General features: G+C 44.0%; 1 protein-coding gene across 6 annotated transcripts in view; it reads right to left on the reverse strand.

Moving 5' to 3' along the window:
• Positions 1-15,178, reverse strand: part of LOC127071932 (protein groucho-like) — an 83,079-nt gene that overhangs the window by 45,539 nt on the left and 22,362 nt on the right. For all 6 annotated transcript variants that reach the window (XM_051011794.1, XM_051011774.1, XM_051011813.1 and 3 more), the window contains exons 2-3: positions 11,607-11,704; positions 6,999-7,062 (exon numbers count right to left, since the gene is read on the reverse strand). In XM_051011794.1, the coding sequence (XP_050867751.1) occupies positions 6,999-7,062; positions 11,607-11,704 (162 nt within the window). The remainder of the gene's footprint in view (positions 1-6,998; positions 7,063-11,606; positions 11,705-15,178) is intronic.

A 15,178-nucleotide genomic window follows, 5' to 3' on the forward strand; every position in this document is an offset into this window, starting at 1 on the left:
GGAATTATCTAGAACGCGAGAAAATCGATAGGCTGCTTAAATTTAAAAACGAGTCTCTTAAAAAGTATCCCTCCCTCTCCCCCCCCCCCTCTCTCTCTCTCTTTTCCTCTTCGAAAAGTATCTTTAAAATAGCCGACACGGACTGCCGAGTCGAGATTACATCGATCGAACGAGATTAGGAGATTACGGAAAGCGGACCAAATTGAGCTGTAATGCGAGACCACGGCGAGCACACGAGGAGAAAAGAGAAGAGAAGAGAAGAGCGGAGCGGGGAGGAAGAAAGGGAGAAGGGATAAACGGCGTGGCGTCGAGTAAATGAGAAAACGAGAAGGAGGAAGAGAAAGGAAAATAGGAAGAAAAGGAAGAAGTCGTTTGGTTCCCCACGTCCCATTCCTCTCCACCTTTCTACCACACTAAAGGATCTCACGCGAGTTTCAGAGCTGCTGATTCCGGCGGCGATCCAAGACCGGTTTCTCGTAACATCGTTTCTACATCGTGTGTACAAGAGCCCGTCGTCGGCGCTCGCTTTAACTAATTCAAGCGTCTGCACCCAACCAAGGCAGGGGTTCTTCCATCGATTCAGAATTTTCAACCACGATCGATATCAAAGATATTTCGTTTGTTCTTCTTAGATAAATTCGTCGAGAGTTTCAGCGATGCGACGAATCGTTCGTTCCTCGATCGACGCTTCGTTAATCGTTTGATCGAAATAGAAAACGAACGGTTCTCTTTGAACGGTGGCTTTTCTAAAACAACTCGCAAAACATCGAACGCCCGTCGAAGAGAGCAAGAGAGAAAAAGAGAAGAGAGAGGAGATTCGATTCGACACTCTACCCTCGGCTTTTTGTTACAACTCGCGCGCCATTGAGAGCCGCGAATCGCGATTCGCCGTTTGTTGCCGGCGCTCGCCGCAGATTTCATAGGCACGACGGTAAAGTGGACGATAAAAGTGCAACGCTACAGGACCAGGAAAAAAAAGGAGTAACTGTTGATATCTGGTTGGCACCGAGTTGTACCAGTGCTACCGGCGGCCCGCAAAAAGAGCGCGAGACTGCGTTTAGCTCGCGCGAGTTTACTCCAAACTGGAGAAAAAAGGAGGAAACAAAAGAGAGAACCGGTGGTCGTGGTAGACGCGTAGAATAAAATTTCATAGTTCGCAATTTTAACGAGCGTACTATACAACCATCGCTTTATTTCTCCGAGAAGAGAAAGAATGTTCTACGGTCATCTCTCGTCGGGCGGTCTTTACTGCTTGCCGATCGTAAAATCCTGCGCTTCGACCTACAGAGTAACTCGTTGTAAAACTGTGTCTCCGAAACGAGCCTAGATATCGAGAAAAATAAAGATATTATTCGAAATTATTTCCTACGTTTTCAAGTCGACGTTACGAAACGAAATAATCGAAATTCGTTTTCCCGTTCCAAGTCGAAATATAATCTCTCCAGCGAAATGAGAAAAATCGGATTTTAATCGTTGCTCCAATCCCACGAGCTCGGCTCGATCGTAAACAAAGTGCCACCAAGTTCCATCCCAGTAGCCGAAATGACGCTCGTTTGCGAATTTAATCCAAGAGGCGTGGGTAGGAGCGTTAAGCGTCGAGGATGCACGGAGCGAGGCGTGTAACGAGCATTAAGCTCGCCAAATATCGTGAAATTCAGCGAGAGAACAGGAGAAAGAGTCGGTATTTCGTGGGGACTTGCGAAAGACCGGGAAAGGGAAATGGAGAAGAGAGATAACGTGGAAGGGGAAAGTGGAAAGAGGCTGATTAAGAAAGGCAACGAGACGGTGGTGGAACTGTGGCGTAGCTTGCGGAGGATCGTCGTCGTCGTCGTCGTCGTCGTCGTCGTCGTCGTCGTCGTCGTCGTCGTCGTCGTCTTCTTCGTCGTCGTCGTTTCACCGAAGTAATTGGCCTTTAATTAATAGACTTTCCCCGGTAGCAGCGAGCTCCGTCGGAACCGAGGTCACGATCTTAATTATCACGAGAGACCGAGAACGTCACTTTAGCGAGGATGCATTTAATAGGAGAGACTCCTATCCTCATGGTTCCGTGTTTCATGGAAAAATCGAGGAAGGCGATGAAAATTCAACGATAATTTCTCTTTGCGCATGTACATTCGAGAACGCAACCACCAATTATTATTATCCCCGTCGACGATCCTTTTTCGCGTATTCTACTTTTCTCTCTCTCTCTCTCTCTCCTCCCCACTCTCCGTCTCTTCCAATTTTTCACGCTACACGCGTAATTTCACGCTCGCGCGTTCAACGAGCCGCAGTTTTTACTCTTTATTACGCTCTCTTTCCTACTATTCGAGCTGCATTTACCTACTCATTTCGCCGCAAGGACGGCGAGTGTGATGCAATTCGATGCTTCCAACTAACCGGAACACGTTTCAATGATATTCGTCGACTTACGTACCGCCGTATCGTCGTTAATCTCTTTCCTTGCTTGTTTCCTCTTTTTTCAACAAACGAGTCGAAGATCGGAAGAAAAAAATTCCACGACTTTACCAGCAATTAAAATATTAATATAACTAATATTTTACTCGCGAACGCGTCGATCCAAAAAGAAAACTAAAGAACCGTTACTACTCTTTCTCTTTTTTCCTTTGTCTTAGAGTTCTTAAGAAAATACAAATCCCCGAGAAGTTTAACGCGTTTCCCTTAGCTTTTTATTAAGTCGTCGTAAAACAAAGTTACTATCTATTCAACGCTATCTCCGCCCTCCATAAAGCAAAGCCTAAAACGGTTTTTAAAGAGTCAAAGGAAGACGAACGAAGAAAAAGAGAGATGGATGTAGAATAATAATAGAAAAGGAAAAAAAAGAAGGAAAGAAGGGAATAGAGAAAGAGAAAAAGAAGAGCAAGAGGAAGAGGAAGAAGAAGAAGAAAAAAAGGAAGTTTAACGTTAATTCCGATTCTTTCATAAGCGCGAGAAGTAGCGCGCGTTGCCAGTAATAAAGGGTCAACTTTACGCTTATCGTTATTAGATTTCCACGGCTCGTCCGTGCTCCCCTTCTTTCCACGTCAAAGCCGAGTTACGAGCGCAAAAAGTACCAACCGAGAATGAAGGAGAGAAAGAGAGAGATGGCCATTGTTTGCCCTGAGAGAACTGGTTTCTTTGATGTTACCCGAACGCGAGATCCTCCGGACGATGAAAACGATTCCATGGCTGTACGTTCTCGAATAAATGGACGATATCGATCGCGATCAATATCTCGGGTAGATAGACGGTAAAGAAGAGGGGAGAGAGAGAGAGTCTAATGGATCCTCTTTACGCGTTCTCTTTCGATGGACCCTTATCTCGTACTCCGATCGACCTTCGATACCTCGAATACCGTGTAGAAGCGTGCCCTTAAAAGAATCCAATACGTAAAAGGGTTAAGACGCGAGGAAGAGAGAATTTTGTCCTCGATTTCGCTTCACGCTCGATTTCTTCTACGAGTCTGCGAGAAAATTATCGAGAAAAGTGAAACTAGCTTGAGTCTAGTCGACGCGTCGATAGTTTACCTACTACTATGCGTGGAACGTTGTTCGCGCGCGAGATATGCGTTCGCGTAATGAAGCGATCGTGTAAATTCGACGAAGCGTAAACGAGATGGTAAAGTTAACGGTGCTCTCCCTACACGTATACTTGTATGCTCATAGTCCATCGCGTCAATGCTCTTTGTCGCGTTTTACAATCAACTTTCTCTCGCGTAAATCGCCGCTCTATACGTACCTATCTCCGAACCCGATAATAGACTCTCCCAATTGCATATAATTTTTCTAGAATTAGAAATTGGGAGAGAGGGAGAGAGAGAGAACAAGACGGAAATATAATGAATCGTGAAAACGAAATTTTTATACATTTTTCTATCTTTTTATACGCGAATGTTTTCCGCTACTTTTCATCGATAACTCGCATCGCAAAAGCCAGATTCAATATGTATGATATAAATCGATAGAACGCCAGTAGCTCGAAGTAAAAGAGAAGCATCGTCGGATGGAATCGCTTGAATGGAATTCTTAATGGATTCTCCTCGCTCTCTCTCTCTCTCTCTCCTTCTACCATCTTTCCTACATCGTAATAACTCGTTTCTCCAGAGTCGCTCGAACCCGATTATTAAATCAACACCCGACATCGATTACGAACTTTGTAACGATCCCGTTTTGAAACGAATCGATTTCACGTTAGACGTTTCTCGGCTCCTCCTACTACACGCGTTGAAACGAAAAGCGTTCGTAAAACGAGTAATTCCTTCGAAAATCTCTTCGTCTTGTATAATTTACGCATCTTTCGAAGAAGCTAAAATTTCGGAGGGAAAACTTGTGTACGGCAAGTAGCTACTTACTTATACTCGTACTTCCTTGTGTGTGTACGTGTGTATATATATATATATATATATATATATATATATATGTACATATAAATAAATGTACGTACAAGTGTAACGGGTGGATCGATGTAAACCGAAGGAAACGCTTGACGGGCGGCGAGGCGATCTCCGTTCTAACTCGTAAAAGTTCACGAGCTCGACGATTACATGAAAGAGTCGTAAAAGCGTAATGGCCCTCTGGCTACGACGTCGTATAACGGCATCGTGAGAGAAGCGTCTTCCTCTTCGTTTCTAACGCGAGTCTTCGTGTGGCCTCCGACCCCTTTCGATGCTCCGAACCTTTCCGAAGAAAGGATTTCTTCGTGGTAAGGCCGAATCCGGTAAACGTGCCACGAACGACAACGACTGGATGCACCCGCCATCTGTACCTTCCATTATTTTCCTATTTTCTCTCTCTGTCTCTCTCATTCTCTTTCTCTCTTAAGAAGCAGTAGCTAAAGGTCGCGATTTGCAAACTTGCTTACAAACTGTAAACGAAGAAACGAAGTGGCGCAATGTGTGCTAAAGCGTTTGGATTGCGTCGACAAGAATGACATTTAACAAGGATGCCGAGTGAAATCGTATTGTAGGAAAGGAAGATCGACGATATCTGGGGAAGATGCATCGATTATATAAATCGAAATATAAACTCAAGCCGATTGTATGTTTCGATAAACGAGCTATCATCGAGTGAAATCTGAAAGCGTAAATAGTCGGTGGCGAGCTCGATATCGATTGGAGATAGAGTCTCGATCAGCGGATAGATCGATCGGTCGGCGGTCGATCGGTCGAGCGGTCGATCGTCTGTGCGAAGAACAGGTGTACGTACCTACCTAAATACCTCCTCTCTCTCTCTCTCTCTCTTGTATATACGTATACAGATACATATATATACCTGTTGCTGCGTGTCCGGCTTGCGAAACGATCCGATAAAATACATTTTTGTTACCTTCGAGGACGATCGATCATCGGCGGAGCGCGAGAAGCGAGCATGCCAGTAAAGGCTCTCTAATAACGAATGGACTCGTTTAACATCGAACCGATCGAGGGTTGCCTATCGCGGCTATAATAACGAGAAACGTACATACGTAGAAAGGCAGGCTCGCGTAAATTCGAACTCAAGTGCGTTAATCGTGGCCGCAGCTAGGGATCGCAAAATCGACGTGAGAAAATGGCGCGCCTGGTTCGCTGATCGAGATCGATCGATTTATCTTTCGCGTTGCGTGAATCGCCGGAAGTGCCACGTCCACGGCTGAGCGAACGAGCTGCATTTTATATCGCGCGATTTGCATCGAACGTAGTCACGCAGTCAACGAGCGTACCCTATAAATTATTGTACAAAGTTCGTTCTACGTTGGTAGCAATCGTGAATGAGAACGACGACGACGACGACGACGACGACGATCTATCGCGATCGATACTCGTCGCGTTGCATACGTTAACACGGTAAGCGACCTTCGACCTACTAAGAGATAGAGAGAAGGCACGAGTTCGTAGCTAATAAAGACACACGCATGACCGACGCGACGTAAGGTAATAACCAAGATCTACTGGCGAAAGTGCGGCTACGAGATCGCAAAAAGTAACTGCAAACAGGAGTGTCGAGAGAAAGAGAGAGAGAGCGAGTGGATACGTATACACAACGTTACAGAGTACCTCGAGTGCCTGCGAATCTCGTTTGCGCTTTCAGCCGTAGCAAGCGCGTGTCCGTGAAAATTGCTAAAGCTTTCGAGAAATGCTTATAGAATCGCACCTACTGGATATATATATATATATATATATATATATATATATATATATAAACTTACCTTGGAATTTCTCGCGCGAAGAAGAGTAGTCGAATCTACGAGTATTTTTCTCGACTCCTATCGTATACTCGTTTGGAAAAGCACTCTCCCGTTATTTTCATTAGCTAATGCAATGCTCATTTTTGTTTCCCGTTTGTTTACCATCCCTTCGACAAACGCCAAATGGAAACTCGTGAGAGTACAAAGGCAACGGAACGCGGCTTTCGTTTTAACGTAATTTTCTGAGACCGCGTATTCCGAAAGTGTTTCCTACGCTATACTCGTACGCTAATGTCGCGCCAAGCGTTTGTTTGCTACCAAGCTTTTGTTACAACAAAGTAGCCAAGAGTTAATTACGTTATTACAATATTAACAAAAAGCTCGTTTTCAAAGTCTTTGCGATTCGCTTCCAACTTCCTTTGCGTTAAAAAGAAAATGAAAAACTTAACGCAGACACTCGCGATCGCTTTAACGATATCTATGAAAATGATGTGCATCGCTTCTACGTATTTCAAATTCCATAGATACCGTTTCGCTGAATTATTAAGCTTCCCTGCAAATTATAATTTATCGACCACTGAGAATCACCGATGCCATTTAATATAGCAATTTCATTAATAGACACGCAGCCAAATAAATTAACGGTATTTCGATCGTTGCACGAGAAGCACGTAGGTATATTGTACATAGCATATCCGATTAATTCGAGGGAACAAATTCCATATGAACGTTCAACGATAGTCGAAGAAGAATTACGCGAGAAAGTTTTGAAAAAGAATTTACGAAAGAAAAAAAAGAAAATTAATAAATACATAATGAAGATATAAAGAAAAAAGAAGGAAAGAAAATGTACTCACCATTACGTAATGACGTTGCATTTCCGTCTTCTCCTGAGCAAGCTTCTCCAGGTCCAACTTAATACTAAAGAACACAAATAACGGATCGTAAGTGCGAGGTAAATATCGAAAGTCGTTGTTTATATTATGGAAAGGATGGGGATGCGGTTGAGTAACGCTCGTAAACATTATTTGACAGAAAGGACTCGATAATCCGATTACACCGCGTACATTGTTTTTGCTTCGTGACTTTCCTACGATCGATGGCGATCGGATTTGTAAAAATCAATTATAAAGTATCGCAATACAGGCTTTTCGGAGATAAACGGAAATTGTTGCGAGAGCTAACACCAACGGTATACAAATTTTATAGAACGCTTCGAAATACCTACGTAATACAAAAATTCAATTTGGGGCCAGAGAATTAAAAAGCACAAATATTTCGAATGAAAAATTGATAATTTCTATCTGCATAAAAAATAAACAAAAGTATAGCTATTCTTCGATTCGAGTACGAAAATCGATTACGCTTTGTTACGGATTGCGAAGGAAAAAAGGAAAAAAGAAACAAACAAAAAAAATAAATAAATAAATAAAAATCAGAATCGATCGATGACTGCTCGCCATTAGTTCACCCCGCTAGTTTTCTTTTTCGATCGACGCGGTCGACCAATCGCGTGGCGTTGGTGGGAAGGTAAGAGGGGGATGGGAGATGATGAATACCGCTTCGCAGGCAAGCCGTTAAAAATACGCAATTAGCGCGGCCGCAACAAACATCGATAATAATTCGTTACACGGCAGTCTCGTAAACCCCTAACTCCGCTTCTCTCTTTCTCTCTCTTTCTCTCTGTTATCCATGCACGCGCAGCGACGGCACGCTGACTCGAATCGTAATCGAGTGTACCAACGGGGAAAATTGGACGCCAGCCGATCGTTCGAATCGCTCGTGAAAACACATCCAAGAGACCCTTCTCGTTAAAGCAATTAATGACGAGTAATTGTTCGGTGCTAGAGAAAGATGTTGACAATATTTTTGTAAAGTTACTACGAAATACCGTATACTTCTCGTTAGAAGAATAACAATGTATATCGTAAATTACATATACTGAGAAAAGGTACTGTTTGTATAATGATCGGAAATAAAAATAAATCAAAATTCAGCAAAACGTTATTCCCGGTGGCTTCGTTCGTTCCCTTCGATCGACTGACCCCCTCCCCTCCCTCCCTCCCTCCCTCCCTCTCTCTCTCTTTCTCTTTCTCTCGTTCATAAACTCACCGCTAAAGGATTCACACAGAATTTAATAACAAAAACAACGTATCGTTCGACATTACGATAACAAAACAGCGAATCCAGCGTATGCGTCGATGTTCCCTCCCTTCCTCTCTTCTTCACGATTCTACATACGACCTATGCGTTTCGCGTAACAATGGTCCGATGTGATGCGCCATATGTGCGGACTCGCGAACGCGCGTTTTTCCGCACGCACGGTGAACGTGCCCGCGCGTATATTCGCCACGTTCGCGAGTTACAAGTCCCTTCCCACTTTACCTAGTATTTTGCAATGCGCCGACGATACCACGATAATTTCCCTCCCCATTTTCACTTCCACCTCTTTTTACCCCTTCTTTTTCAGAACGGGCGATTTTGCATTTTGCCGATCATTCTCTCTTTTTTTTTTGCCTGTCGAACGATTCGCTAGATGATTTGCAATAACGTGTATATCAACGACTGGGAAATATTTCGAAACTGAAACTGAATTAAATGCGTTATTTATCGGATTTGTGTATGCTCGAAAGCACAAATTTACCTGGATATAAAAATTTTTTAACGCGTTGTACGAAATTTTGTAAATTTGTACTCGGCCAAGTGTAAACGCGTTTCCAGGGAAACGTATAAAAGAGAAAGAGAGAGAGAGAGAGAGAAAAAAAGGAAAAAAATTGAAATTAAGGAAGATTATCGAGACGAAGTCGAGATGGAAAGAATTTTTATTCGCGAGAGAGCGACTTGCAACGTGTCGCGTTAAATTTCTCTCTCTCTCTCTCTCTCTCTGTCCGGGCTAGCTCAGCAACGCAACCCAGACGCGAAACCACAGAGTCTCTCTACTTTTTCACCGGTCAGTTTCTCGCGTTCCAATTTAAGGCTACGCAGTAAAAAGAAGAGAAAGAGGAAAATGGAAGGGCGAAAAGCATTAATATCTAGCCCGACCGCGCGTTCTCTCTCTCTCTCGCTCTCCTTTTTATTTTTTATTTTTTTTTCGTGCTTCTTCTTCTCATCCCGAGCACGTCGGCGCGACGTTAAATTAAAACACGTGTGCGTTTACGGAGTAAGGAGATAAGAGAAGTTCGTACGAAATTGTTAAAATTCCACTCTACGAACGTGGCTACATTTAAATGTTAACCTTTCGTGCTTCTCTCGTGACGATTTCTATTCTTCTTTTATTTCTCTTTTTCTCTTTTTTTTTTATTCGTCGTCGTTTTGTTAGCATAATTTCAATTCCATTTCACACTCGCGACACGATTCGATTCGAGAAGGTCTTGGTGCATGGACGATCTTGTCTCTTAAAAATCGTTTTCGTTCGATAGAATCGTTCGCTTTTGAAGTAAGCTTTTCAATCTTAACGTATTACGCAATTTTATTCGATTCGTTAAACACTCAAGTAGACGTAATAAAACGATAGAGTTATTACCTTGGCGAACGAGCGTTCGACGAGTCACGATCCATTAAAGGCGAAACGATCGACGAAAGCGGAACGGAAATCCCGCTGCTCCGCAACTCGATTTTGCGAAATAACGCGGAACCGAAGCACGCGCGAGCTTCATAAATTCTCCAACGCGAGGAAGAAGCTCGCAAATAGAAGGAATCGAATAGACGATAAAAGCGGTCCTGGATATCCCACAAAGATCGATAACCAATCGCGGATTATTAATTATTTTCGCAAATACGAACCTTCGCCGTTATATCTTTCGCCTTCGTCCTTTTAACGAACAAATCGAGTCAGCGTTGGCGATTATTTCCTATTTTCGACGATTAGACGATTTATTTTCCTTCTTTTATCGTCGTTTTTCCCGAAAACGATTTTTCTCTCTTTATAACTCTATTTCCATTTTTCTTTTTTTCACCCATTACTCTCCGAAAATTCTCTTCTCTTTATTCGAAAATATTCTGCGCGTATAAGGAAAAAGATCGGGACGATAATTTACGAATACTTATCGCATCATTAAGCGGATAACTAAAGCACCGGAGGAAGAGAAATTAACGCGATATATGCGATTGTTCGTACGGATATAATACTCGCTATTTATCTCGTCTCCTTTCGGATATATTACAGATACGAAATATTTTACTATCTCTTTTTCCTTTTTTTTTTTTACCTCGCTTCGATAAAATAACTACACCGCGTAGAGAAAGAAATGAGCAATGGAAAAATTCTCTTTTAACGAGGAACAGAGAGAGAGAGAGAGAGAGAGAGAGAGAGAGAGAGAGATAAAAATAGTAGCACGAACGAAATAGAAAGAAAGAAAAGTCTCGCAAAGGGTCGATTCATCGTCGCGCACGTAAATTCGATATCGAGACTCGCCGATCGAGTACGTAAGTAAGTAAGTACTTACTTAGGTAAGCGATAGGCCTTTGAAACAATGAGCGACCAGAAAATGTCGCACGCGACGCACGTACGTTCTGGCACATATTTATGCATGTATGCGCTCGGCGGCCCGAGGACTCGCTCTACCCTTCTCTCCTCGCCTCCGTCGAACTCCTTCCGTCCTTTTCCTCTCCCTTTCGTCCCTTACATGGCGCACCTTCTCGATGCGACGACACGAAAGCAGTAATTTAAGTTTCCGTCGCGGCCGTGCCAGTCGTGCGGCACGTGACTTTGCGAATTAACACGTCAAAGCGACGGCACATAAATTATCGTGTTCGTAAGGACGCGCGATAGAAATCGGCGCGCGTTCGTCCGCAAGAGGAAAATCAACACATCGTTTTAGACGAAAAACAGAGAGAGAGAGAGAGAGAGAGAGGGAAAAAGAGAAAGAGTTCCTTTCGTCGATCGCAGACTTCTTATTCTTTCGCGTGCGAGAGATCGTGCCACGATTAACGGCCTTGCTCGCTCGTTTAACCTCCTTTTATACGCTACATTTTCTTCCACGTATTATAACTTTACGATTTCGAACGTTAAAACGATTCAAGAGGAACAATTACAAATGGAAACGAGATCTTTGTTGGCTCGATGGAAAAGTTCGATCTATCGATCGATCGGTTTCCGCGATCCTCCTCTGCGACTCTGCGAATTTCGTAATTGGTTAACAAAAAAAAAAGGGAAAAAAGAAAAAAAAAAGAAAACGAACGGACGAGCGTGAATCGGAAAATGAACTTTTGCTAATCCGAACCGTGATGCTACCCGTGCGCGTCTAATACCAACGAGACATTTCCCCATTCCTCGGCCTTCTCTCTTCAATTTATTTCGCTCCGGCTTCCGGTCGAACGATTAGCCGCCTACGTTCCTCGTTCGTTCGTTCGTTCGTTCGTTTCGCGTACTTGCCCACGCGGAATCCACGTAAATGTGGACGGACAATAGTATTCGAACTTTCGGGACAAGGAAAATGAGAATCCGTGATACGAAAACGAGTTACCTGTGATATTGTGCCTGTAGAAAACTAAATTCTTCCTTTATTCGGTCGCAGGACTCACTGACCGAAAACTTGAACGGTTGCCCAGGCTGCGGAGGACCCTGAAACACAAACGACGACCTATTAGTGGAAAAAAAATAATAACTGATATTTTGAAGTACCCTCCCCATAGGAAAGCCATTTAGAAAAATACGGATCTTCAAAAGAGCCGAGAAGATTTCGTTTCCTCTCGAAAATCTGTTTATCTTTCGGCTAGCTTTGAAGTTCGCGAGAACGTTCGAAATATCGCACGGAGCTTTGAGCTTGCGAGAAACGATGCAAGAAACGCGCGCGTCTGCCTCTTTTCTCGGAGAATGGAGATACCCAAGATTCTTGGTACCATCGTACATATAAGGGGAAAGAAATCAAACGCGAATCTACGAGATATAATAGATCGCGTAATAATAATTGTTACCAGCAATGTTCTCCTAGAGAAATCAACTAATAATAATAAGTACGCGAACGAAGAAGAACGAATCTCGTATAAAAATGCAATAAAAAGTCGAATAAAGGAAAGACAAGAGAGATGAGTGTAGGAAAATGATTTGGGGATGTCGGAATCGTCAGAGAAAAGCTCGAAGAGCCGCAAAAGCGCGATAAATTCCAGGCGGTAGTGCGCGCACCGCGAAGCTCGGTTTCCGTCGTCGCGTATTCGAGAGAGAAAGAGAGAGAGAGAGAGAAGGAGGGAGGGAGAGAATGAGAGAGAGAGAGAGAGAGAGAGAGAGAGGGAGGGAGAGCTCGATGGAAAGCCGCACTTACCGACTTTGGCGGCAGCTGTAGCGGCGCGCACGACCGTAAAAGCCACATTATTACCGGTAGTACCGGTGCTACTACCCACCTCCGTATACCCGCCGGTAATAACGTTACAACCGTGTTATCGATCGTTTTGCACGTCGTGTCTCGCAAAACGGATATGCCACGTCGGCCTCGTAAAAGCTAAAACAGTTCTCGCTTTCTCTCTCCCGCTCTCTCCCCCAGTCTCTCCATCTTCCTCGTCCGCATCCCTCACCCCCATGGCTCTCACCCAACCGGCTGCATCGAGACCATTAAGCGGTCTTTAATGAGCTCGGTACTATATTAGATCGAAGGCTGAGAAGTTCAAACGCTCGCATTAACTTCCTCCCGCGCTTCTTGCCCTTTTCTTCTTCCATCTTGGACCTTATCAAGTGCTTTTAGAAACAGCGTTCTTATCGAGGGTAAATCTCGACGACTTTTCTCACCTCGAATACACCGTGCAAACTTGCTACGATTTTCATACGTATGAAAGATCGAACGTTATATTCCATCTCGTCTTAGAAATATCTCGAAATCTCGATGGTGAAAGAGATCCGGTATTATAACGGTATCCTTTCTTCCTTTCCTCCTTTCCGCCTTCCTTCCTTTCTTTTCTTTCTTTTTTTTTTCTTTTTTTTTCCTTTTTTCCTTTTTCTTCCTAGAAGGAAGCCGCTTCGTCAGCACGGTTACGGTCGTCGACTGGATCACCTCGCTCCCACGTTCCACGAGTAGGAACGTAGCCACGAGTTTGACACAGCTACAACACCGATATTGTAACTTACTTATACTCGCGTCGTTCGTTTCACGAGTAAGCAGAAGAAGCCGTTGAAGGGATACCAGTAAAGAGTATCTATGTACGGTTCGAAGAAATAATAAGTAACGCCTAGCGAGGGTAACCTTTTCTATTTCTTTTACGTTTTATGGTATCCCTTTGTAGTAACGTCGGCGTACGCGCAAAGAGAGTAGAGATCGCTTTCCGATCGAAAAGTATCGATCGTCGGACGATGCTTGGTATCTTTGAATTTATTGTATACTTTAAGTAATTAGAAAACGGACTATTGCGGATGAGATCAACGAAATGCGTATAAAACGAAACTGTTGTTACTTCCTTTCCGCTACAGCTGCGAAGAATCGATAAAAATGGATGGGAAGTAAGCGCGAACATTTACGCGTCTCTGTCCATATTCCTCCTTTTTTTTTTTTTTTTTCAAACGACGAGATACACGTGTAAGCGCATGACTAGGTCGACATCCGGTCAGAAGATCGCGTTAACGCGGATCGCGTCGACGGACTCGTAAAAATCGCTTGCTTCTGCCGGCTGGTGCTTATGTCGGCGACCCGACCAACACCGGTATCGACGCACCAGTACCGACGCATCATCGTCGACTCTGCCGCTGCTGCTGATCGGCAAGAATCGTTGATCCCATTTGTTCGCACAAAGCCGCTCGCGGTCAATCCAATTAATTTATTGGCTTTCGCCGAGCGCTCGCGCCACCTTCTATAGCTTCGACATACCGGGTGAACCATCTAGAAAAAGTCTTTATTACAACGACCGTACCGGCGTTATCCCCGTTTACGATATATACGGGGATACGAAGAATCGATCGATGATCGAACGATTTATTCCGACGGATGGTCAAAAATATTTGTCGAACGATCAACGTTCCTTTGCGATTTCATCGGAGATAACAAAATTTGAAATCTCGCCGGCCAACGGCAACGCCGATAATTCTCATTAAAATATTTTTCAACGAAATAGTTACACGCTTATGAGAGAAATCGAAATTTATGCGAAAACAAGTCCGGTGCTCGAAACTTTTGACGGGGTATGTATGTCGTCTCTTTTCCGCTCGATTTTCAAACGTTCATCGTTCAACGTCCGATAAAACGGTGAAAGTTTTCGGCGAGCTCGGCTGCCCGCAGATATGTTTGCGGGCTCGGAAAGAGGTGTGGAGGAGGGTGGATGCGCGGCTGGATGGTTGTCGCTGCCGACACCGGAAAACGCGGTTAGATTTTCGTCGAAAAGCGAAGCGCGAATTATGTCGTTTCGACGAATAATAATGAGAGCGAGCGAGAGAGAGAGAGAGAGAGATCACAGCCGGCACACGTCAATCAGTGTCCTTTACGTCCTGCGGCCGATTTAATTATCCGATAGTCCCTACCTCCGACCCACCCCGAAATCGGCTAGTCCCATCCCCCTTCTCTTTCCCCCTCCGGCCTTCCAATCACCGACACCACCGCACTTTTCCTCTCTCACCCTCGCGCTCCCCCTTTTTTCACGTTCGAGAGCAATCACAATAACACGGTCAGCACTCGAATATCGCATCGCTCGAAAACAGCCGTGAAAATGGGTAGTATATCGCGATAACGTTAAAAAGAGGAATTAATAGGTATAAAGCGAGACCCGATCGACGTAACGAGTAGATATTTTCTGCTTTCCCTCCTCCCCTTCCAGCCCCCGGCCAGCATCTCCTTTTTCCTTTTCCCATAGGAAACGTCGAAGGACGACGCTTCGCGTTATCTATAATTTTCCTGTTTCTTTCGCGTAAGACGATTTCTTCGAAGGAATCAATGATACGTTAGGATAAATAGGGATCGGCTCTCGATGTGCCGTTAATACGATGCCTCGTCGACCGAGTGTCGTCTCGTTCTCGATCGAGGATGATAAATTATTGACGTTTAAAGTGCAACGCTGTAATTTCATCGATATACTCGTTACATCCCTCTTGCAACATATTTTTCTTCTTCCTCGAGGAAGAAGT

The sequence above is a fragment of the Vespula vulgaris genome, chromosome 1 (genome assembly GCF_905475345.1).
Source record: "Vespula vulgaris chromosome 1, iyVesVulg1.1, whole genome shotgun sequence".
In the NCBI taxonomy this organism is placed as follows: Eukaryota; Metazoa; Arthropoda; class Insecta; order Hymenoptera; family Vespidae; genus Vespula; species Vespula vulgaris.